Raw genomic sequence first — 25,328 nt, 5'->3', positions numbered from 1 at the left:
TCTGATCCAGGCTTGGATCTCTACGAACTATTCATCACTGGTCGCCGGCCAGCAACTCCTTTTCTTCCGGCTCCTGGCTCGTCAGCGAAGACCCTAACGCCTGTAAGACTTGTGCAGCCGCAGCCCTCGTGGCTAGGTAACTCGGCATTTCGGTGCCTGCATAGCCTCTTTACTCTAGGGTCCCGAGTCCCTCGCTTCCGACTTGCCTTATCGGGTCCGCCCGAGACCTTAAACTTTCCGTGTCCTCAGACACTTGTTTTAATTGTGCACTTGAAGTATTTTCCTAAGAGATTTGGTTTGTGCTTAGTACCCTGTCCTCATAAAGAGTACAGGGCTGTTGTGATTCTTAATAAATATACTGTTTATTTTCATAACACTTGTGTGGTGTCCTTTCACTTGGTGTTCAAGGGGTATGTGATGGTATAACAGCTGGCTTAACACGCCCTCTCGAGTCTTTAGCCTTAGACTGCTCGTATCCACGCTACTAGGATAGCTGGTCTATAGGTTGACTTACAACCAAACACCATAAGGGTCGTTGGAACGATACATAGCGGTCGCTAGAATAGCGAACGCTGCATATCGGGCCAACTTCTCACATTGGTGAGCAGCGGTTGGGATTTGAGCTTGCTGTTTTACCACACGTATCCTAAGAATATCTTGTTGAAAGATCACATAAGTACTGTTAGTACATATAACTAAAGCTTAGAATACTCTGAGTTCTACTGAACCAGCTGTTGTAGCTCCTCAAGGCTTAGCACACCTTGGCTGCAACTCTTAGCAAGGGATCAGTAGGTAAACACATAGTGTAGGTAGGTGCATCACTTACACCACACTAGAAACAGTATGTCGGACAAAGGAGGAAACTCTGAGTCTCCCCTTGTGTCAGTTGACCCTCCACAGGTCATCCCTTCAAGATATACTGTGCTGAGCTTCAAGGAGTTAAGACAGGTGTGTCACTCCCGGAAGATCAAGCAGGGGTCTAACCCCACCACGTCCTTTCTGATTGGTCTCTTGGAGACTTATGATGCCAGAAAAGCTGAGACCCGTCTTAGCTCTTCTAATCCAGAAGGAGACATGCCTCCCCTCGAGGGAACCAGAGACGATCCTGACCTCATCCACCTCGCAACTGAGAACGAAGATGTGGAGGATGATGAGGATGAGGATCCCTCTGGGGATGAGGCAGATAAGGGACAGGTAGAAGTCGTTAGACTAAGCAGGTCCAACTTAAGCAAACATGATAGTGGTACTGGGGGACCCCCAGCGCTACTGTCAGGTCCGCTTAACATTGGGAATGGACGAGCCCGATCTCTGTCGAGAGACTCTGGCAGATCCCTTCAAACCAATGGCTCTCACAACTCTTCTCAAAGAGAGATGACGTCCCCTCAGAGGAGAGTGTACGAAGCTAAGGAAAGGGCAGCTAATCTGAGGATTGAAAGGGAAGAACTTGCCCTGGCCAAAGAAAGGCTTGCCTTTGCTAGAGAGCAACAGTTAAGTGGGGTAGTCCCCACTGGTGGCAGCAATGTACCTAGCAATAGGGAAAAGAGTTTCGATACGAAACACCTTGGTAAGATAGTGCCCCCCTTTAAACAAGGGGACGACATCCACAAATGGATAACTGCTTTGGAGAGGGCCTGCACTGTGCAGGGTGTTCCCCAGAGTCAGTGGGCAGCTATCTTGTGGCTCTCCTTTGAAGGTAAAGGTAGAGACAAGCTCCTCACCACAATGGTGGAGGACGCTAACGATTACCAAGTCTTGAAAAATACACTCGTTGAAGGGTTCGGCCTAACCACTGAGCAGTACAGGGTGCTGTTCAGGGATACCCAGAAAACGCAGTCTCAAGATTGGTCTGACTTTGTCGATTGTGCCACTAAGGCTTTTGAGGGCTGGTTGCTGGGCAGTAAGGTTACTGATTACAAAGGATTGTATAATTTGATGATGAGAGAACACATTTTAAACAATTGTCAGAACCAGTTGTTGCATCAGCATCTTGTCGACTCGGATCTGACCTCTCCCCAAGAATTGGGAAAGAAGGCAGACAGATGGGTTCGTACGAGAGTTAAACAGAACCAGGGCCAGAATCAAGGTGGTCAGAAGAAAGCAGACCAGAAGGGTAAAGATTCTAAGGGGGAACAAAATGACCAGAAGTCTTCGACAGGTCCCCAACAACCCAAAGAGGGTGGGGGTCAGGCTCCCCAAAAGAAGAAAGAAGGCCAATCCAAAAGATGGTGCCAGTACTGCAAAAGTAAATCTCACTGGTTTAGTGAGTGCACCAAGAAAGGAGGAGGGCAGACTCCTGCCACTGCAGCCCCTAAGGCACCTGTGCCCCCTAGTACAGCCAGCAGTGGTAGTGCACCTCCCAAGGGTTTAGTAGGGTTAACCCTGGGTTCTGAGGGGCGTGACAACTTAGTTGGCACACTCACTCAGGCTGTCCTTGTCAGTACAGGGGACGTGGACGTGTCCCCTGACGTAAGTCCCAATACTTTGGGCAAATACCGACAGACACCTTTCATTAATGGAAAAATGGCTCAGGCCTATAGGGACACTTGTGCCAGTGTCACCATGGTGACACCTAACTTTGTGGACCCTGGACAGATCATGCCAGGTACAGAATTCCTGGTGACCAATGCAAGCAATGTCACTACCAATCACAGTATGGCAATTGTAGCTTTCTCCTGGGGAGGGGTAACTGGCCAAAAGAAGGTTGTAGTTAGTTCAGACCTCCCAGTGGATTGTTTGTTGGGCAATGATTTGGAGTCATCACAATGGTCAGAAGTGGAGCACCGGACTCACATGGAAATGTTAGGCTTGCCAGCGCATGTGTTCGCTGTGACCAGGTCACAGGTCAGTAAATGCCCCACTGAACAGGTGCTGGATCCTGGGACAACGGACCAGACACCTCCCAAGAAAAAGAGCGGTAGGGTTAAGGCTGCGCCTTCCCCCTTGCCCCAGGTCGTGGATCAAGTCTCAGAGGAGGCTGACCTACAGGAATTGAGGGAAACTGAGCCTAGGGAGTTCGAACTTGATCAAGTTGAATTCTTGGGTTCAGGGGGACCCTCAAGGGAAGACCTGGGGAAGGACCAGTTAGACTGCCCTTCTCTTGAACCCCTCAGACAGCAGGCTGCTGCTGAGGCTGCTGGGAACGCCACAGGTACCCACAAGGTATACTGGGAAGATGGACTCCTGTACACTGAGTCAAGAGACCCCAAGCCTGGCATGACCAGGAGGCTGGTTGTACCCTTGTCTCAGCGTGGTTTCCTACTTACCTTGGCCCACGAGATTCCCTTAGCAGGTCACTTAGGCCAGACGAAGACGTGGGACAGGCTTGTCTCACACTTTCACTGGCCTCATATGAACGAAGATACCAAGGAGTTTTGCCGCTCCTGTGTCACTTGCCAAGCCAGTGGTAAGTCAGGTGGCACGACAAAGGCCCCCCTTATACCAATGCCTGTGGTGGGGGTGCCCTTTGAACGGGTGGGGATCGACATCGTCGGTCCCATGGAACCACCAACAGCATCAGGGCACAAGTTTATACTGGTGGTAGTGGATCATGCCACCAGGTATCCTGAAGCTATTCCCCTTAGGACCACTACAGCACCTGTTGTGGCAAGAGCCCTAGTTGGAGTATTCTCCAGAGTGGGCTTCCCTAAGGAGGTCGTCTCCGACAGAGGTGCAAACTTTATGTCGAGCTACTTAACTGCTATGTGGAAGGAATGTGGTGTCAACTACAAGTTCACTACACCCTATCATCCACAATGCAATGGGCTTGTTGAGAGATTCAACAGGACCCTGAAAGGGATGATTCATGGACTACCAGAAAAGCTTCGGCGTAGATGGGACGTCCTGATCCCCTGCCTCTTGTTCGCCTACAGAGAAGTCCCACAGAAGGGGGTTGGCTACAGCCCTTTTGAACTTTTGTACGGCCATCCTGTAAGAGGACCCCTGTGTTTGGTGAAGGAAGGATGGGAGAGACCTCTCAAAAAGCCTGCAGCCAACATAGTGGACTATGTGCTTGGCCTCCGCTCGCGGATGGCTGAATACATGGAGAAGGCATCTGAAAACCTTATGGCCAGCCAAGAACTCCAAAAAGCTTGGCATGACCAAAAGGCTGTCTTGACTGTTTACCAGCCCGGACAGAAGGTGTGGGTGTTGGAGCCAGTGGCCCCAGCAGCACTCAAGGACAAATGGTCCGGGCCCCACACCATCCTGGAGAAAAAGGGAGAGGTCACCTACCTGGTCGACCTGGGAACTCCCCGGAGCCCCCACAGGGTGCTTCATGTCAACAGGCTCAAGGCATATGTCGACAGGAAGGACATGAGTTTGCTCATGGCCCTAGATGAGGGACAGGAGGAGGAGAGTGACCCTCTCCCCGACCTGCTCACTCAGAATCCTGACGATGGATCGGTAGATGGTGTTGTCTTTTGTGGCAGCCTCTCCGAACATCAACAGAAAGACTGTAAACAGGTTCTTCAGTCTTTCAGACATATGTTTTCTCTAACACCCAGTCAGACCGATTGGTGCACCCATGAGGTTGACACTGGCGACAGCTTGCCCGTTAAGAGTAAAATCTACCGGCAGCCTGATCACGTTAGAGACTGCATCAAGAGTGAAGTGCACAAAATGTTGGAGCTGGGAGTCATTGAACCCTCGGATAGCCCTTGGGCTAGTCCCGTAGTTCTAGTGCCGAAACCTCACACCCCGGGCGGTAAGAAAGAGAGGAGGTTCTGCGTAGACTACAGGGGTCTCAATGCAGTCACTAAGACTGACGCCCACCCAATACCAAGGGCAGACGAGCTTATCGATAGATTGGCTTCGGCCAACTACTTAAGTACGTTTGACCTGACAGCTGGGTATTGGCAAATAAGGTTAGCTGAGGACGCCAAGCCTAAAACCGCATTTTCAACCCCTGGTGGGCATTATCAGTTCGTGGTGATGCCCTTTGGTCTGAAAAATGCACCTGCCACCTTCCAAAGGTTGGTGAATCAAGTCCTTACTGGGCTGGATGACTTCTGTGCGGCGTATCTTGACGTTATTGCTGTCTTTAGCTCCACCTGGGAGGATCACCTGGTCCACCTGCGGAAAGCGTTAGAGGCTCTGCAAGCAGCAGGCCTCACTATCAAGGCCACCAAGTGCCAGATAGGGCAGACACAGGTTGTATACCTGGGCCACCTTGTAGGTGGAGGCCAGGTTCAGCCACTGGAGAGCAAGATACAGTCAATCAGGGACTGGGCTCCTCCAACCACCCAGACTCAGGTTCGAGCTTTCTTGGGCCTGACTGGTTACTATAGGAAGTTTGTCAGGAACTATGGTTCAATTGTGACACCATTAAATGAACTGACAAGTAAGAAAATGCCAAAAAAGGTTCAGTGGACAGCGAGCTGTCAAAAAGCATTCGATGACCTAAAGCAGGCCATGTGCACGGCGCCTATCCTCAAGAGTCCGGACTACTCCAAACCATTCATTGTCCAAACAGATGCTTCTGAGTTGGGTGTGGGAGCTGTTCTTTCTCAACTGAATTTTGATGGTCAAGACCAGCCCATTGCTTTTATAAGCAGAAGGCTGACCCCTAGAGAGAAGAATTGGTCAGCTATTGAGAGGGAGGCCTTTGCTGTGGTTTGGGCCCTGAAGAAGCTGAGGCCATACTTGTTTGGCACTCACTTCAAGATTCAGACCGACCATAAGCCCCTCTTATGGCTAAATCAGATGAAGGGTGAAAACCCCAAACTGCTTAGGTGGTCCATTTCCCTACAGGGGATGGACTTTACAGTGGAACATAGACCTGGTACTGATCATGGCAATGCCGATGGGCTCTCCAGATATTTCCACTTAGAACAAGAAGACTCACCTGGTCAAGGTTAGCTTATTGTTCCGACGTTTGGGGGGGGGTCATGTAGGAGAGTAGGGTCTGCAATCCTAGGATCACCCAGATTTTTTGCTTTTGTTTCACTGGTTTACGACTTTCTCTGGCTGTGGGCCTGCCAATCAGACCCACAGCCTGGCTGTTCTCTTTCTAAATTACGATATGTACCCTAGGTGCATTTACCAATTGGTACTGGGCCACCTTATCAGACCCCGTAACGCAGGGCATAGGTGTACCCAGGGCCGCCAGGGGCTGCAGCATGTATTATGCCACCCCTGGCTGGCCTCCTAAATTTGACACAACTGGCTGCATGACAGCTGGGGCAAAGTCGTGTAATCACCCTTTGCTTTAGGTATAGTAGCTCTATATCTAACCATACAATGGACACCCGAGTTCCTATCAGTCACTCCTATGGCAGGCCTTGACAATCCTGAAGGCAGAGTGCGTGGGCTTCTGTGAACTAGGTTCTGGCCCGAGCCGAGCCCGGTTGCAGCTTGCGGAATCAAGACCCAATGGCTGTTCCATGATAACGCGTACCACATCGGTAACTTCGGTGTCGCGTTATCAAGGCATGTCGAGTAAGGTGTCATACGAATCGGGATGCTGCCCTCTCACCAATTCTGGCGACGAGGTTAGCATTCCGCCCTTCTAGAGGGACACAACATGTACGTAACTGTGAACCCCGGTTAAAGTTAACCAAAGCCTCAGCTCCACAAAATGGATGCTGCCACCACAGACACGAGTCTGACCTCCTGCTGCTGGGAGTCCTTCCAGCGAGGAGCGCTTGGACAAAGGGTTTCCTGTCGAGGGCGGTGTTCGCACCGTCCCAGACAGGGTTTGTGTATTCTGGGTAGGTAGGGCTTTTGCGAGAAGGTGACTGCGGAGTGGCACCCCGGTGCTCACTACGCATCTACCGGTCAGAACCAGTTCCAGGGGCGCCAGCCCTGGCCTGGGGAAAGTCCGGCAGGGGAGAGGGGTGTAACTACCCCCCTTCCTGGTCCCACCCTTAGGGCAGGACCTAGTCATGTACCCACCCCTTTCTTTAGGATAAAGACCGGAGCGGGGACCCTTCCAAATTAGATCATCTTTGAATCAAGAAGACTTTCTACGAAAGGACTTCGAGACTCTTCTCAAGATTTCTCCCTTGTGACTAAGGAGTAGTCACCCTGCATCAGCGGGCACCATCTAAGAACTCTGCGGTTTGCTGTAAGTCCTTCCTCAAGGAATCCGACGGCCCAGCTCGACGAGAACCGGCTTCCCTGGCACCTCTGACCTCTACCCACGTCATCAGCTCAGCTGTGATCTGTGGGTGCGACGAGACCTCGAGGGACCGGCCATCATCAGAACCTGCACGCTCTTAACCAGCACGACCATCGAAGCGATTCTCTGGTGAGTGCTCTGGGGTCCGAGAAGCCCCGACCCTGAGCCGCTCCAGCACCGAAGTGCAGTCTCCCAGCATCTCCACGATCTGCGTGGGGCCCTTCTGCTCGCTGCTCAGCACGTTGTCTGGTCACTAGCCGCTGGCTTGTGCCCTTCTGTGACGACATCCGACAATCAACACTGCTGGTCTGGTTGCTCCAGACTGGCCCTTGCTTCCATCTTTGCGAGAAGCACCCCGGGCCCTCCTGGTCCACTCAAGACGCCATCTTAGGCCCACCACGTGGCCCTGAGATCTGCCAAGGCTTGTTGCCCCATCCTGGGCCCAGCGACGCCGACAGCATCATCCTTCGTGGGACAGCTCGCACCTCCACCGTGGTCGCCGACAACGCCTCCTGGTCCGTGAGACTGCAGAGCCTAGCGTCGCCCACTCACCTGGTCGAGGTGACGGCCAACCGGTGCCCTCCTGGTACCCTCTGACTACTGGCTAGTAGTACGAACTTGGTCCCCTCTTCTTTCAGGTATCATCAATCTCTGATCCAGGCTTGGATCTCTACGAACTATTCATCACTGGTCGCCGGCCAGCAACTCCTTTTCTTCCGGCTCCTGGCTCGTCAGCGAAGACCCCGACGCCTGTAAGACTTGTGCAGCCGCAGCCCTCGTGGCTAGGTAACTCGGCATTTCGGTGCCTGCATAGCCTCTTTACTCTAGGGTCCCGAGTCCCTCGCTTCCGACTTGCCTTATCGGGTCCGCCCGAGACCTTAAACTTTCCGTGTCCTCGGACACTTGTTTTAATTGTGCACTTGAAGTATTTTCCTAAGAGATTTGGTTTGTGCTTAGTACCCTGTCCTCATAAAGAGTACAGGGCTGTTGTGATTCTTAATAAATATACTGTTTATTTTCATAACACTTGTGTGGTGTCCTTTCACTTGGTGTTCAAGGGGTATGTGATGGTATAACAGCTGGCTTAACACGCCCTCTCGAGTCTTTAGCCTTAGACTGCTCATATCCACGCTACTAGGATAGCTGGTCTATAGGTTGACTTACAACCAAACACCATAAGGGTCGTTGGAACGATACATAGCGGTCGCTAGAATAGCGAACGCTGCATATCGGGCCAACTTCTCACACTGGGGGCGCAGGGAGTGTCTGCTGGGGGCGCAGGGAGTGTCTGCTGGGGGCGCTGGGAGTGTCTGCTGGGGGCGCTGGGAGTGTCTGCTGGTGGCGCTGGGAGTGTCTGCTGGTGGCGCTGGGAGTGTCTGGTGGTGGCGCAGGGAGTGTCTGCTGGGGGCGCAGGGAGTATCTTCTGGGGGCGCAGGGAGTGTCTGCTGGGGGCGCAGGGAGTGTCTGGTGGGGGCGCAGGGAGTATCTTCTGGGGGCGCAGGGAGTATCTTCTGGTGGCGCAGGGAGTGTCTGCTGGGGGCGCAGGGAGTGTCTGCTGGGGGCGCTGGGAGTGTCTGCTGGGGGCGCAGGGAGTGTCTGCTGGGGGCGCAGGGAGTGTCTGCTGGGGGCGCAGGGAGTGTCTGCTGGGGGCGCAGGGAGTGTCTGCTGGTGGCGCAGGAAGTGTCTGCTGGGGACGCAGGGAGTGTCTGCTGGGGGCGCAGGGAGTGTCTGCTGGGGGCGCAGGGAGTATCTTCTGGGGGCGCAGGGAGTGTCTGGTGGGGGCGCAGGGAGTATCTTCTGGGGGCGCAGGGAGTATCTTCTGGTGGCGCAGGGAGTATCTTCTGGTGGCGCAGGGAGTGTCTGGTGGGGGCGCAGGGAGTGTCTGGTGGGGGCGCAGGGAGTATCTTCTGGGGCCGCAGGGAGTGTCTGCCGGGGGCGCAGGGAGTATCTGCTGGTGGCGCAGAGAGTGTCTGCTGGTGGCGCTGGGAGTGTCTGCTGGGGGCGCAGGGAGTATCTTCTGGGGGCGCAGGGAGTATCTTCTGGGGGCGCAGGGAGTGTCTGGTGGGGGCGCAGGGAGTGTCTGGTGGGGGCGCAGGGAGTATCTTCCGGGGGCGCAGGGAGTATCTTCTGGTGGCGCAGGGAGTGTCTGCTGGGGGCGCAGGGAGTGTCTGCTGGGGGCGCAGGGAGTGTCTGCTGGGGGCGCAGGGAGTGTCTGCTGGTGGCGCTGGGAGTGTCTGCTGGGGGCGCAGGGAGTGTCTGGTGGGGGCGCAGGGAGTATCTTCTGGGGCCGCAGGGAGTGTCTGCTGGGGGCGCAGGGAGTGTCTGCTGGTGGCGCTGGGAGTGTCTGCTGGGGGCGCAGGGAGTGTCTGCTGGGGGCGCAGGGAGTGTCTGCTGGGGGCGCAGGGAGTATCTTCTGGGGGCGCAGGGAGTATCTTCTGGTGGCGCAGGGAGTGTCTGCTGGGGGCGCAGGGAGTGTCTGCTGGGGGCGCAGGGAGTGTCTGCTGGGGGCGCAGGGAGTGTCTGCTGGGGGCGCAGGGAGTGTCTGCTGGGGGCGCAGGGATTGTCTGGTGGGGGCGCAGGGAGTATCTTCTGGGGGCGCAGGGAGTATCTTCTGGTGGCGCAGGGAGTGTTTGGTGGTGGCGCAGGGAGTATCTGCTGGTGGCGCAGGGAGTGTCTGGTGGTGGCGCTGGGAGTGTCTGGTGGGGGCGCAGGGAGTGATGAGGTGGAATCAAGACTACGCCGCCCTGGCATTCTGCGCCTCGACATTCAATGGCAACTCCAGCACCTGACATTCTGCAGTGACAGCCTGAGGCTTCTGAAAACTTTGGACGCCAGAACTCTTTTACAAATTAAGCATTAAAGTGTCCCTGTTGCTGCCATCTTGGTCTACTCCACCCACCGCTCTACCCCGGCAGGCCACTAGGTGCCCCCAAAGGTTTTGACGGGGAACATCGTTTACAACGCAGTATTTACACCGCACTACCTTAACAACGCTGCCATTACAATGCAAGTCGTTACTACGACTTGCGCTGGATGGCGCTGTTGGTTAAGGAATATTGTAATTTTATATTCCAACACCTTCCCTACTGTTATGTGGACTGGTGTTGGAATATAAAATTATAATATTCCACAATCCACACCCTCCAACGCAAGTCGTTGTAACGACTTGCGTTGTAATGGCAGCGTTGTAATGTACTGCGATCTAAAAGATCGCGTTGTACTGACATGCATCCGGTTTTGACAGATACTCTTGGTTTTCCGACTCTTAGAGTGCACGGAGGCCTGCCAACCAGACCCCAGTTGCAATGCCCTGACCCTTAAACTGGTCGGTTTGATTGGGTTGTACCCGATTGACAAGCTAAATCACTTCCAAATCCCTAGTATATGGTACCTGGGGCACCAATCACCTGTAAGTTAGGAGTGTCCCCTCAGGGACAGCAGCACTCATTGTGCCACCAGGAGTGGGACGAGTTTAAACAAGGCTCCAAGCCCACCGCAGCTGGCCCGAAGGGCAGTTTAAAACTGCTAACTTCACTTTGCCATTTAAAGCAATGGCAAAGCCCAAACTCCCCGTCTAATGTGAGTGAGTCACCCCTATAGCAGGCCCAGCAAGTCCTGAGGCAGGGTGAGGCATATTAGTAAAGTAGAACATGTATTTAACATTTTCTAGTAGTAAAAAGCTACAATTCTTTTAACTGTGAGGGCTACTGGTAGCCCCACTGGCGAGTGCAGAGTTACACACGGACAACTCAGCTGAGCTAACTTCTGAATGAGGCTACCAAAGTTGGGACTTCAAGGTATGAAGCCACTTGGGCATCAAGTCGGGCTTAATGTAACAAGTCAAAATTAATGTAAGCTGGTGCCAAATGCAACTTTTAGAAAGTTGCCACTCTGTTGTTCACATTTTCCAGTGCTGTATGCGGAGGATGACCATGAGATAGCCTTCTGCCCGCCCAGGGAGACGTGTCAACGGCTACCAGGACAGGTAACACTAGAGGCCTGCTCTGGAGGAGGCGTTACCCACTCCTGGAAGGAAGCCACACAGATTGTTAGCAAAAAAGGCAAGCTTTATAGGGTAAGTCACCTTTGAAGGGCAAATGGTGACCACACTAGAGGGGCTGCTCTTTTGTTTGGGTGACATGTTGGGAGTCACAGACAGGGGGCAACACTAGCGAAACCGGGTTTTCCATGGAGGTGGAGCCCACAGATAGCCACACCTCGAGGACGGGCTAGAGAGCTCCACACACCAAGAGAGGGGTCCCAAAAGCTTGGGACTGGGCAGAATAGAGCACTCTGGGAAAGTTAGATTCTTTCTTCACAGGAAATGGTCATCAGGTGGGAGGGAACTTAGTAGCTCATTAGCGAGGGACAGCGACCTTCCATGAGGGAATTTTCTGGGCATAAAAGTGGCACCCCTGGCACACTAAGCTCAGATCTTGCTTGACTGCAGAAAAGAACCAAAGGACTACCCGGCTGACCACGGACCTGGCAAAGAAGAGATTGCGCCAAAGTTGGACTTCAGCTCCTGCTCCTTGGGCTACGAAGGAAGGGACTCGGCCTTCTGTGTCTTGCTTGAGGAGAAGTCACCCCCTGAGCCCAGCCAGGAACAGAAACTCAAAGAGTCAGCTGGCTAACTTCCTGTTCGCAGCACAGGGCCAAAAAAGCTGAAGAAGCCTGCTTTGGAGAGTTGGTAGCCTGGATCACTGAATCGCCGCTTCTCGCCTCCGTGAAGCCCAAGAGACCAGGATTCTGCCTGGGCTGTTCCTAAGCTACGGACCTGGGGAAGGGGTGGGACGGTGTTTCTGGAGACTTCGGTCTCATGTTTAATGTTTGTCTGTTGGGTGTAAAACTAATAATAGGATCTGATTAAAAGCAGAAAGGCGCTCCCAGCGGCTTGCACAGACTGAAGCCTATCGCTTCTGTAGCACAAGAAGTTAGGACACCTTGTCCTTGACCCGGGTAGTCCTTTTACAGAGAGACCTCTCGTGAGCAGCCAACAGGCTGCAGCCTTAAGAAGTGTAGCTGTAAAAATTTTACAAAAAAAAAGAAGTGTAGCTGCTCCTTCCCGTTGGGAGCCTGGGGAGCCAGGCACAAGGGTGCTGATTCCAGGCAAGGTGAGGCAGCGACCGTCGAAGCAGCCAGGCCAACCCCGGCTCGAAGCTCCCACAACCCTGTTGTAAATAAATATATAATACAGACTCATGGCAGAGCGCAACACAGCTACTGTTGTCCTCCTGGCTTGGAGGGGGTGACCTCCTAGCTCGTGCTGGGCCCCATCCTTGCCTAGTAATAGTCTGCAGGCAGCTAACGCCAGAGGGAAGAAGATGGGCTTCCGGCATGCAAAGGTAGCCCTGAAAATGCAAAAGAAGATATTTCTGGCGCCTGTGGTTGTCAAAGCCACTGCACAGATGACATCTTTGCAGAGGAGGGAAGATGGAATATGGGAAGCGGACGACTGTAGAGGGGCGTGGTCAGCACTGCGGTAGAGTGCACTCAACTACAGTGGAAAAAAACCCATAAAACACCGAGCTAAGAAGGAGAGAAGTAGGAGTAACATGAACTGAGTGAGTCCTTGTGAGGAGGAAAAGCAGCAAGCAAGGGAGAGAGCTAGGAAACACATGCGCTCTCATGGTGTGCTGAACACAAAATAAACGTCCCGTACGAGTTACAGACGTCATCCACAGGTGCTCACGATCTGCTATTAACACTTCAATCAACGGGGGTATAAATACGCGTTTCCTTCCGCCCGTCGGCACCTCCCCTTCGGTTCAGGAACACTCCTGGAGGTACCGACGGACAGGTAAGGACGCTGGAAACCCGTTCGTGATCTTTACCCGCTAGCCGCCCTAGTCTTTCTTTGTAGCATTACTCATGTTATGCTCAACTATTTAAACTATTTAAACTAGGCGACAGATATGCGCGGTTTTGGGACCTGATAACCAACTTTCGATAACAACACTGAAAATATAAGTGCTGATCTCGATACACAGACTCCCAAGTTTTCTTCAGAATTTATAATTTTGAATTCTTTAAACTAAGAATTATGATTTAACAATACATTTTTAATGGGATGCAGCCCTCTCAGTGCATCGCATCGTGGTTCTTGACCTCACGGCTATCTTGAACAACCAAGTTCTTTTATGTAACATAATCTTAGAACATATTGAGATAGTGACAGTCATCATGCCCTGAAATTGTGCGTCTCCATATGTCCAATAGAACGGGGCCTCAGTATCCGAGCCGTTGCCGGGTGAGGTGAGGCTTACTTCCCAACAAAGCTGGGTAAGTGTATGTGAGATTTATTTTCATATTGTACACAGATTAACTGTATGTGACTATTCATAATGCACAGGATATAATTTGGCCGTCATGAAACTGACTGGCCCACTGAGTGAATGAATATGCCATGATTTGAGTTCACATCACATTTATCAAAATCCACGTTATTTCATTGTTGACATGAATTTTTTCTGATGTCTACATAAAAGGACTCCTCGTTACCCAGTTACTTACGAGGAAACGGTAGGGTGGTCTATTTGGCCACACCATTCCATCTCTGTAATAATTATGTTTTCTTGATTAAATTATTATTTTTCACACTAACTATGGTGGATGTTGCAGTAGCTAAAAATTCAGCCTGGCCCTGAAGAATGCCGGTAAACTGATACCATAACGGCAGAAACATGTTGGCCTAAATTTCATAAGCTTACTGTACAGTAATATTCTCACACTGTCATCACACTGTTTTTATATTTGACGTCTTGGTAGATACCAATAAACATTTTTTTTTTACCTCGACCGTCATTTTAATCACCATCACGTATCTTTTTGAGCACTGCACCCTATCAGCACCACTTTCGGTGAGGACACATCTTTCTTCAGAATCAGGATCTATTGGCACCAAGCCACTATCCCTGGGCTTGGCCACACAAGAACCTGTTGATAAGGTCCTAGATGACGATGTTCCGCCACATGGGTGGGCTGATAGGACTTCTTTACATCTGATGATCTCTCACCGTTAGTTGTGACTGTGGTGTGTGACACTTTTTTGTGGCTACTTCTTTTGCTCAACCTTCCAGACCTTCAAGCTTCTTTGTTGTCGTCATAAAATAAACAAGCCTTTGAAATGCAATCGGTCTCGCCTTTGGGACTTTATATGTTTTTAGCTATGCAGCACATTAGCCTGGGTGCTGAAGCATCTACTGTTCTCTAACATGGAGGTAAAGTAAGCACCAAACTGCGTGACACGCCAGGTATGGAAACACATGGAGAGAAATACTGCCTTTCAGCGGGCAATGGTATAGTCAAAAGCTCTGTTTTTAATATAAAATGAGGGTCTTCAGTGGTCATATCACTGAAAATACAAGATTTGAAAACAAGGAGTGTACTGTGAGAGATAGTGATGCAGTCCAAATGGTCTGATTGTCAGATCTGTGCAACCTGAGGGATAGTTCCGCTGTCCAAGGCACAGGTCGCGGTCTATGCCTGGCTCTAGAATCAGAGGAGTGGAACAGAGCTGGATGCAAGCCAGAGAGAAAGAGATACAACACAGCGAGTCTTCATCCAATGAAAGGTCTGACAGAGCTGTCACTCAGGCCCTCTTTTTGATCTGCCTGGTTAGCAGGTCCAGCTTGATGGAAAATATTTTTTCTCCCAAGTAAAACTATAGCACAGTTATTTGTATTTTGTAAAAAGTCTCAGCGAGGAACAGTATATCTAGAGATCTATAGAAAAGTTCCCGGAGCCTTAACTTTCTCCGACTCTTAGAGTACAGCTCTGCTGTGTACATACAGACGCTGTGCTTTGTGCACCATGAGCAATAGCTCTGCTGTCTGAGGCATGGGCCGCCATATGCATCAATGTGCTTCTGGGTGGGGGAAGAGCTGGCTAGCATTTGAGGATGTACAGAGGGGGCAGCCCATCCCAGTGGACATCAGTCTCCCAGTTCTTGGAGATCAGAGCCCCCTTAGGAAGAAGTGTGGCTCACTGGTTAGAGCAAGCAGACCCTGAAGCAGAGGTCAGACCCGGGACCAGGGTTCAATTCCCGACGCGGCAGGGTCTTGAGCTCAAATGTCCATGGACTCGATAATGCTCGCTTCGGTGCCTGACCTAATCATGGGTTCACACTCTGCAACTCTGGGCATTAAGCTTGCTTAATCTCCACAACGGCCCCCCCGCGACGGGATGCCTGGCTTTCACCTTGGGGATGCCCTGTAGGGGCTATCTCACAGGGTAAAGCCAGGACGGGTTCCCAAGGCAAGCGCGGAGATACCCCTTCGGGGGTCGATTCAGGCGCTATATAAGAAACATAATAATAATAATAATAATAATAATCCTGGATCCCCTTCACAAATGCGCAAGCGCAACCCGTTAGCGCCTCAAAGCTTCACTTCTAGTGCCTCTATGCCTTGTTGCAGGACTCACCAAAGTCGATGTGCTCGGCCAGCTCCTCGGAGATCTGGTAGGGCGCGGGGGACCGGACCACGCTCTGAGACCCCTTCATGTAGCGATGAAATTCGGAGCCAGGGAGAAGCTTCTCAGCTGTCCTGTGGAATAATGAGGGAGACCTTACTATACACAGAGGCATGGGAAGGGCAGCAGTAATCAAAGGGAGAGAAAGAGGGACCCAGAGAAGGAAGGAGGCATGAGACACCAGGCATGGAGCAAACTGCAAGAGAGGGAGCCAGCAGAGCAGGAGAAGATGTGGAGCAGAAGGAGGGGAACACAGGGGCAGCTCTTCCTCTGCGGTGCAGACACAGGACAGGCCTAACTGCCCAGGATACCCGAGGACACAACATAGAGGACAACTCCTGGACTCAAGACAGACGAAAGGACCGCAGACAGAGCAGCTGCCACAGCATTGACCTCGGTGAGAGATGCCTGGTGTCCCCTGCCCCCCGCCCCCCACGGCTTCCTGCACACAGGATCCCCCAAGGAAGCAGGAAAGAGCAAACACATCCAAATACCAACCTCACTGCTATTTAAATAAACATAAACCTCCCCGTCCGCAAGGAAACTGCACCCCTATGCACAGAGCTGCCTGGGTTTAGACACCTGCAGGGAGCAGTGGTGAGGTTCCAACACAGACTATCTCAGTTTATAACCCCTACTATCTGGGGTTATAACCCCTACTATCTGAGTTTATAACCCCTACTATCTGAGTTTGTAACTTCTACTATATTGGGTTATAATCCCTACTATCCGAGTTTATAACCCCTACCATCTGGGGGTTATAACCCTTACTATCTAAGTTTATAACCCCTACTATCTGGGGTTATAACCCTTACGATCTGAGTTTATAACCTCTACTAACTGGGGTTATAACCCTTACTATCTGAGTTTATAACCCCTACTATCTGGGGTTATAACCCTTACTATCTGAGTTTATAACCCCTACTATCTGGGGTTATACCCCCTACTATCTGAGTTTATAACCCCTACTATCTGAGTTTGTAACCCCTACTATATTGGGTTATAATCCCTACTATCCGAGTTTATAACCCCTACTATCTGGGGGTTATAGCCCTTACTTTCTGAGTTTATAACCCCTACTATCTGGGGTTATAACCCTTACTATCCGAGTTTATAACCCCTACTATCTGGGGTTATAACCCTTACGATCTGAGTTTATAACCTCTACTAACTGGGTTTATAACCCTTACTATCTGAGTTTATAACCCCTACTATCTGGGGTTATAACCCTTACTATCTGAGTTTATAACCCCTACTATCCGAGTTTATAACCCCTACGATCTGAGTTTATAACCTCTACTAACTGGGTTTATAACCCCTACTATATTGGGATATAATCCCTACTATCCGAGTTTATAACCCCTACTATCTGGGGTTATAACCCTTACTATCCGAGTTTATAACCCCTACTATCTGGGGTTATAACCCTTACGATCTGAGTTTATAACCTCTACTAACTGGGTTTATAACCCTTACTATCTGAGTTTATAACCCCTACTATCTGGGGTTATAACCCTTACGATCTGAGTTTATAACCTCTACTAACTGGGGTTATAACCCTTACTATCTGAGTTTATAACCCCTACTATCTGGGGTTATAACCCTTACTATCTGAGTTTATAACCCCTACTATCCGAGTTTATAACCCCTACGATCTGAGTTTATAACCTCTACTAACTGGGTTTATAACCCCTACTATATTGGGATATAATCCCTACTATCCGAGTTTATAACCCCTACTATCTAGGGTTATAACCCTTACTATCAGAGTTTATAACCTCTACTAACTGGGGTTATAACCCTTACTATCTGAGTTTATAACCCCTACTATCTGGGGTTATAACCCTTACTATCTGAGTTTATAACCCCTACTATCTGGGGTTATAACCCTTACTATCTGAGTTTATAACCTCTACTAACTGGGGTTATAACCCTTACTATCTGAGTTTATAACCCCTACTATCTGGGGTTATAACCCTTACTATCTCAGTTTATAACCCCTACTATCTGGGGTTATAACCCTTACGATCTGAGTTTATAACCTCTACTAACTGGGTTTATAACCCTTACTATCTGAGTTTATAACCTCTACTAACTGGGTTTATAACCCCTACTATATTGGGATATAATCCCTACTATCCGAGTTTATAACCCCTACTATCTAGGGTTATAACCCTTACTATCTGAGTTTATAACCCCCACTATCTGGGGTTATAACTCTTACTATCTGAGTTTATAACCTCTACTATCTGGGTTTATAACACCTACTCTATTCGTTATAATCCCTACTATCTGGGGTTATAATCCTTGCTATCTGAGTTTATAACCCCTACTATCTGCGTTTATAACCCCTACTATATTGGGATATAATCCCTACATCCGAGTTTATAACCCCTACTATCTGGGTTTATAACCCCTACTATAGGCGTTTATAAAACACCTACTTAGTTTATAAACCCTACTATCCGAGTTAATAACCACTACTATCTGCGTTTTTAAAGCTGCTATCTGAGTTCATAAACTCTACTGTCCAAGTTTATAACATAGACTATCGGAGTTTCTACCCCTAATGAGTTGATAAAATACCTACTCAGTTTACAAACCTTTCTATCTGAGTTTATAACTGCTATAATCTGAGTTATTAACCCCTACTATCTGAGTTCATAAACTCTACTGTCCCAGCTTATAGCACCGACTATCTGAGTTCCTATGCCTACTATTTGAATTTCTAACTATCGGAGTTTCAAACCCCTGCTATCCAAGTTTCTAATACCTGCTATCCGAGTTTATAACCCCTACCACCATCTTCCAGTAGGTCTCCAAACGAGCTCTTCGATCCACTGTAGACTTGGTCATGCTTCACTACTCAGCAGGACTTTGCTTCATAATAGAAGACGCGTTCTGCTCATCTCTGGTTTTTATGTGGCTCCATGAATCACAACCTTGCAGGATATCCCATGGGTTTACCCACCCTCCTGTGTGTATTGGTCTCTATAGAACCATTTTGGGAAATCATTTAATTTTCACTGTGCTCCGTGTCCTCATATGGATCTCAGACTTAATTGATGCTCTTGTAATAGGGGAGGGGGCGTTGTTTTACTGAAGTTAAGGGTCAATGGTCAAATGGGAACCCAGTAGCACAGGTATCTAGTTGACCAGTTTATGACCCACCTGGTCTTGGCATTCTTTACTGGGGCAGATTTAGCGGTCAGTCAGCTACCACTAGGACGTCCCTCAGAGGTACCAAAATTGAAAAGTTTGTCGTAAGAAGAAATTTCACTCGGCAGGTGTACCCACAGGACTGATGGCACCAACTTGAGCAAAAAAAGTTTCAACAGTCCCAAATGCTAACAGGACTTTAGGGTTCCATCACAGCTAGAATGTTACATTTGCCTGCCTAAAGTTCTAGAAGGAGTATTTGCATTGGCTGTCCAGCTTCGCCCAGCCTTGATTAACCAGGATTAGCCTTGGATAGATGTGAAAAAGGTGTGAAATACCTCCCAGGAGCTAACAATAGGCTGATATGATTGGGCAGAGAGGACTCTTCTGAACATTGCAGAATATGCAGTGGGGGCTGTAGCCATCCTTCTAGACACTACAGTGTCAAATCCGGCTTGAGTGTCAAACATCCATGACAGATCTGAGGGGTTCACATGTATTACTTGGAGCACTCTTGAAAAGGATAGAACAGGAGTACAACTGATTAGCGCTGTGATGCTTCATGGAAGCACCTATTCGGGCCCTAGAAGTATCATTTAATTCATTCATTCACTCACTCATTCATTCAGGTTACCAATACAATTCTTGTGTATCCCCGGTCCAGTTGTTGAAGGACCCTGCTTTTGTCCTACCAGACTGCTGTCTCTGGGTTTGCTGTGAGTACAGTGGCTACTTCAAACAGAATTTTAGTGTTAGACGTGGGGGGACACTATGATTATAATAGTGCATGCCCCGAACCCACCCCACACACACACCACACATCATACACACATAGTCTGCAGATCCCAAGTTTAGCAGAGCAGAAGACTTTCACCATCTTGAAAATGCCTGACACATTGCATTTTGAGTCTGTTTGCAGTAAGGCAAACAGGCAACACAGGAAAAGTGGGCAAGGTTGGTCTAGGGAACTTTTGCCACATAGTTTAACCCCTTTAGTGCTGCGGACGGCCCCTGGCCGTCCCACGTGATGGTGGGCATGTGTGGAGGATGGCTGTGTGCCATCCGAACCTAGCCCACTGATTAAATTGCCTGAACCGCTGCGGAATTCGCGCCGCGGTCAACGGGTTAAATAGAGGCCAGAGAAGTCACCCTACCCACTAGATTGCACCAGGTATAAAATGTGGTATCTCTCGGCTCCCAGTTCAGAACACTTTCTGGATGAGGTACGGGGTGGCTTTAGAAGTGTACCCCTGAGGTGCATTTGGACTAGAAAGACTAACAGACAGTAAAATCTTTGACCTGGTTGATGTATCTGACATGTGCTCCATCACGGTTAGCCTCAGATTTTGGCTAGATCCCAATCTATTGGGACGATTGGCTGACATTGGTGCTTTTTGGCATTATTTATACTTAAAACTTTTAAAATTAATTTCTCCGGTTTCCTTTACTGGATTTTTGTCATTTTGGTTATGAATTTTGACTATTTTTCTAATTTAGATTCCGATTTTTATTAATATGCATATTGATTTTATTACTGCTTTGGTACTGCATTAATAATTTACACATTGCCGTAAGGCAAGTCTGTGTGCTCTGTGCCACAGCTACGAGGAGGTTGAGCTCAGGTGAATTAAGAGACCTTGGAGGTTCACCCGAACAAGGATTGTGATTGTTTGTCGAGGTGAATAGTGGTCCTCCCCCAAAAACAAAAACAATTCCTTACTATATACATAAACAAACTGTCCTAAATCTCATGTATTTTAGCATATCCACCGGACCCTTTTTGTTAGTGAGAGCTCTAGTTAGTTGAAATGACAATTGCTGTTTGATTAGTTGCTGTCCAGTTTGCTATTTTTGCATTAAACACATTAGACTTCTGCGTTTTCCGACATGTTGTGTTTGATTTTTAACACCTATAAGAATGAATTAGGAATCAATGTTAGTTAGTGCTGGATGAACCTTTACAAAAGAAAGCAGGTCGGCTCTCCACTAGGATAGAAGTAAAGAGGTCTGCACCCTTGAACTAGCCTCACAGTCCTGGTCTCCAGATGTGGTAGACATGCTGTTTCCTACCTTGGCCCAAAACCATGGAATTCCCTTCCTCTCTCTATTCCTGAAACATCATTTCCTGACTTTTCGGAAGGCATTGAAACCCACCTCTTTAATGGATGATGTCCTGTGGGATTGATTAGGTTGTCTTTGCCAGCGTTCGTCCTATATTTTGTTGTTGTGCCCGTGCACGTGGGTAATTGTGTGCTCTACAAATCTACTTTGTCATCAACATCATCCTTACCACCGTCAGTGACTTCATAGTCTAAGGATGAGCAGCCAGTAGATCATTTTAGGGGGGGGATTTACTTTGGATGACCAGAAGAGTCTAGATCAGCTGAGGACGAGCAGCCTTTCATTCCTCTATATGGCCATAGAACTCTTTGGTGACTTGCAATATCCTTATAAGGTATGTCAGGGGTAAATAATACAGTTCTGTACACTGCATAGAGCGCATCTCACCACTGCAAAAGTCAACTGACTCCTCTGCTGCCCGGATGCTTGATGTCCCTGTTGCTTAAGTGGGAATGCGGATTTCATACACATGTTCTAGTCGTGCCCTCAACAGTCTGATTTCTGGTCATCTGTCACCACCATCCTATCCCACACCGCCAGGGTCCCCTCGCTCTGCACTTGGGGTGTTGGCACACTTGGCCTTTACAAGCATACCAAAAAAAACAAAGCTTTAGCCAGATTCCTCGACCTAGCACTTTTTTTAGCTAAGAGGGGGATCACACGCTATTGGAAGTCGAGTCCCCCTCGGCCACTTGCTTGGTCTCGGTCGGTGGAAGTGTGGGTGGTGGACAAGGAAGCAGCCCTACAGTCAGAGGAACTGCAAGTACCCCATCCCACACCAATGGGACCTTCTGCTTGAAGCCTTTAAATCTGGGGTGGCAGCTGCTAATCCCAGCCCGACTGACCAGCCACCCGCTCCCGTCAGCACCGGTCTAAGAAGGGGGTCCGTTGCTATCAGCCCCTCACACACCACTGATGCTCCTCCTGCTGCCCCGACTGACTGTCTGTAACTGTCGGCAGGTTCCTCCACCCACCCCTTTTTAGGTTTCGCTGGTGAGCGGAGCCGATTAGGCTCCGCCTCCAGAGAAATCTAATGAGTATAGTAAGCACTATGGAAGACGCCCCCCCGTCCGATTGGCTAGCTCCATAAACGGAGCCTAGCCATTGGACGAGGGGCCTGTCCGTCAATGCCGGACCAGACACGGGGGCGTTCCCGACATTCTTTGGCTTTTGCCGACGTCACGGGACGCCGGGAACGCCCCCGTGTCTGGTCCGGCCGGCCGTGCTTGCTGCTGTCCTCCCTCCTCCCGCCGTCCCCACGTTTCCCTCCTCCCTCCCGACGTCCGTGTCCTTTCCCGCCCCCCTCGTCCTCTCCCGCCCGCCCCCCTCGTCCTCTCCCGCCCCCCCCGTGTATGGACTTGTGGGCCGATCGAGTGCCCACCTCGATTGATTGTTATCTTTAAAGAGCCGGTGCCCACCCGGCATTTGCCCGATAAAATCAGCCCCCGCCTGCCTGCCTAAGGAGAAGGGCCGCTGCGCTGCCCGCAGCGACCCGGAAGTGGTTGGCCGGAAGTGCCCGCCCCCGCAGCCCGGGGGGAAGAAAGAAGAAGCCTGGCGGCCGGTTTGCAGGGCTCCCGTGATGCGAGGGAGCCCTGCTGCATCTAGGAGAGCCCAGGAGGAGAGGAACCCCGCCCGCGGCCCCAAAGCGACCGCCGGAGGAGTGCTGCAGGGAGCAAGGCTCCCGTGTGAGGAGGTTAGCCCCGCCCGCCAGAAGACAGCCGGTGAGTGCGGGTGCTTTCAAAGGGGGGGGGGCTGTACTTGTAAATGCTTGTTTCATAATATGCAATGAATCCCCACTCGAGAGTCTTGAAAGCCAGCCCACTGTGTGCCCGCCGCCCGACCCCGGGCTCCCGTGCAGAGCTTCCCGCGCACGCGCAGTGCGCCCTCGTGACACGGAGCGCCGGTTCTGCCCGCGGCCGGGCACCGGTGCCAACATTCCGCGCCTTTGTCCCGCCGAGGTCGCAGTCACGGAGGAGGCTAAAGCAAGCACAATTACCCGCGCTCCGGTTACACGCACACAAGGGCGCTCTGTGCCCGCGCCACCGATGCCCCCGACACAAAGAGACGCTTTGTTGCGCAGCACCAGCTACTGCTAGGAGGCCTGAATTAGCCGGGGTATTGTGGGTGGAAGGGGTGTTACATGAAAAATAAACTTATGGGGGAGGCCTGCTTGTTATTCGATACCACTGTTTTAATGAGCACTGCAGAAGCGGCTGTAAGGTTTTTAAGTGAGAGCGAATAATATGTATAAAATAACTCATCTTTACTTGCTAGGCCCGTGAGGGGCGCTGAACCAGAGTGCCACCTGCAAGGGTGGCCATGCCGGCGGCCATCTTTGCATTTTGCTACAGAAAGGGGGTAAGGGCAAAGTGGCCACCCCACTCCCAGTGCTTGACTTTCCTGTGATAATCTAATGCATTCTGGGTGCTGTAATCTTGGTTTCTCACAGCAACACGGGAGTCTACCTTGGCATGGGGGAAGGAATCATTTATAGGACGGGCAGACTGTGCACCAACTCTGGGACAGTCAGTGTTCAGATGCTGCTAAAAGCCTCTGAGGAACCTTATGAAATGTAATCTAAAACATGTTCTTTATTACTGGGGGTTTCCGTGGTGACTTCATTTATCTGCATTTGTCTTGTGAGGCACTGTTTGACCATTTAGCTCATTGCGTTGTGCTGCTGGTTCCTGGACTCAGGCCTTTTATGTTCTGGGATTTTCAATGACCCAAGTCAAACTGGTCAGTTGATATTGTATTTGCTCCAGTTTCTGTTTGTTTAAAGGTGAGTCATGCAGGGGACATGCAGACAGGGCTGAAGTAGACTAAAGCACTGCTTAATGATGGATAACACTGGATATACTTGCTGTGTCAGCCTCCACTGGAAATTCTTTCCAGTTACGGGGAATTATAGGGGTGAAAAAGCAACAGCAAAGCCAATAGGTCTTACATAGGAAAGCTATTGGCAATTAATTTTAGCCATGCAGTACAGCAGTATGGCTGTCCAGCAAAACATTTTTTTAAAACCCTATGATGCTGCCAGGGCTAATTCGCTTTTTTAATGAAAAACAAAACAAATGGGGGAGTTGGTTGGGGGGAAAGGTAACACAAAGGGAGAGCGGGACAGAAGGAAACCGGTAAGGGGGGAGCATGTGAAACACAACGGTGAAATACACTGACAACCGAGGATGGGCAGGATGCGCTGGGGAGGCAAGCGGACAACCGCGGATGGGCAGGAGGCTCTGGGTAGGCAAGCGGACAACTGAGGATGGGCAGGAGGCACTGGGGAAGCAAGCGGACAACTGCGGGTGGGCAGGAGGGGCTGGGGAAGCACATAGACAATAAGTGGGTGGGCATGAGGATGGGGACGCTAACAAAATGAGCGCTTCTGGGTAGAGCTGGGGAAGCAGACAACGGTTGCTGTGGCAGCCAGCTGACAATGGAGGGTGGACGGGGGGGAGCAGAAGCAGCACATAGGCAACAGTGCAAAGGAGGGCCTGGGGAAGCAAACCGACAATGCAGGGTGGATGTGCAGGGCTGGAGGAGCAAACGAACATGGGGTTGGTGGGTATGCAAGAATGGTAAGGTAAGGTGGGAGGGAGAAAGCAAGAACGGCAACTGAAGGACCTGGAAACCACATAAGAGGAAAAATGACAAGCTATATGCAAGTGACAATATTCAAAACAATTGATCTATCAGGACAACATATAATCAAAGAACACTGTGCATGGATATTATTAAAAATCTTTTTATTTTCATAGTTTTATCGTTTTTTTAGTATAAAAAAATCTCTATTTCGTTAGAATCTTCAATGCATCAAGCAATTTATGACAATTTATAGCATGATCATATCATTAAAAAAGACAGACAATACACTTTTTATATCTAATACAGCACTTGTCATGTATTTAAAACAGGGTCCAGATGGTTCTTGGACAGAAAGGAGGGTCAGCAGTAGATGGAGACTACGCGTGTTTCGGCAGTTGCGTTCGTCAGGAAACCATCTCAACTTTCTCTATTTTATTCTTCCTTAAATTCACGCTGTTATGGACAATGCTGCTTTTTAGAGTCGCTCGATGGTCAATCAAAAAAATGGCTGGGAACCTTTCAGAACAAATGTGAATGGACCACATGCATTCACGTGGAGTTCTTTAACATAAAGGAACAAGCATTTACAATGCAATGGTCTCGGCATTCTTAAAGTTAGAGCTATTGGCATTGCTCATGACATTATTTTTATTTATGCTTTTGTTTTTAAAACATAAATAAATGGCATTGTCATTTACAATGCCTATAGCAGGTCATAAGCCTCCTTTTGTTGGAGTCTCCTGGCTGTCAGCAGTCAGGAGCCTCACACCTGATGCAAATGGAGCGGAGGGCTCTGTGCGTGTGTTTGGGGAGCTCTTTGCGTGTGTGTGGGGGGCTCTTGTGTGTGGGGGGCTCTTGTGTGTGGGGGGCTCTT

The 25,328-nt window shown here is 50.0% G+C and overlaps 1 protein-coding gene across 1 annotated transcript in view; it reads right to left on the bottom strand.

Moving 5' to 3' along the window:
- TPP1 (tripeptidyl peptidase 1) overlaps window positions 1-25,328 on the bottom strand; it is a 124,124-nt gene that overhangs the window by 72,479 nt on the left and 26,317 nt on the right. Inside the window, exon 5 of the mRNA XM_086933686.1 lies at window positions 15,542-15,663. Within this exon, the coding sequence (XP_086789812.1) occupies window positions 15,542-15,663 (122 nt within the window). The remainder of the gene's footprint in view (window positions 1-15,541; window positions 15,664-25,328) is intronic.

Source organism: Lissotriton vulgaris, chromosome 8 (genome assembly GCF_964263255.1).
Source record: "Lissotriton vulgaris chromosome 8, aLisVul1.2, whole genome shotgun sequence".
In the NCBI taxonomy this organism is placed as follows: Eukaryota; Metazoa; Chordata; class Amphibia; order Caudata; family Salamandridae; genus Lissotriton; species Lissotriton vulgaris.
This window is presented reverse-complemented; position numbering and strand designations above follow the sequence as displayed.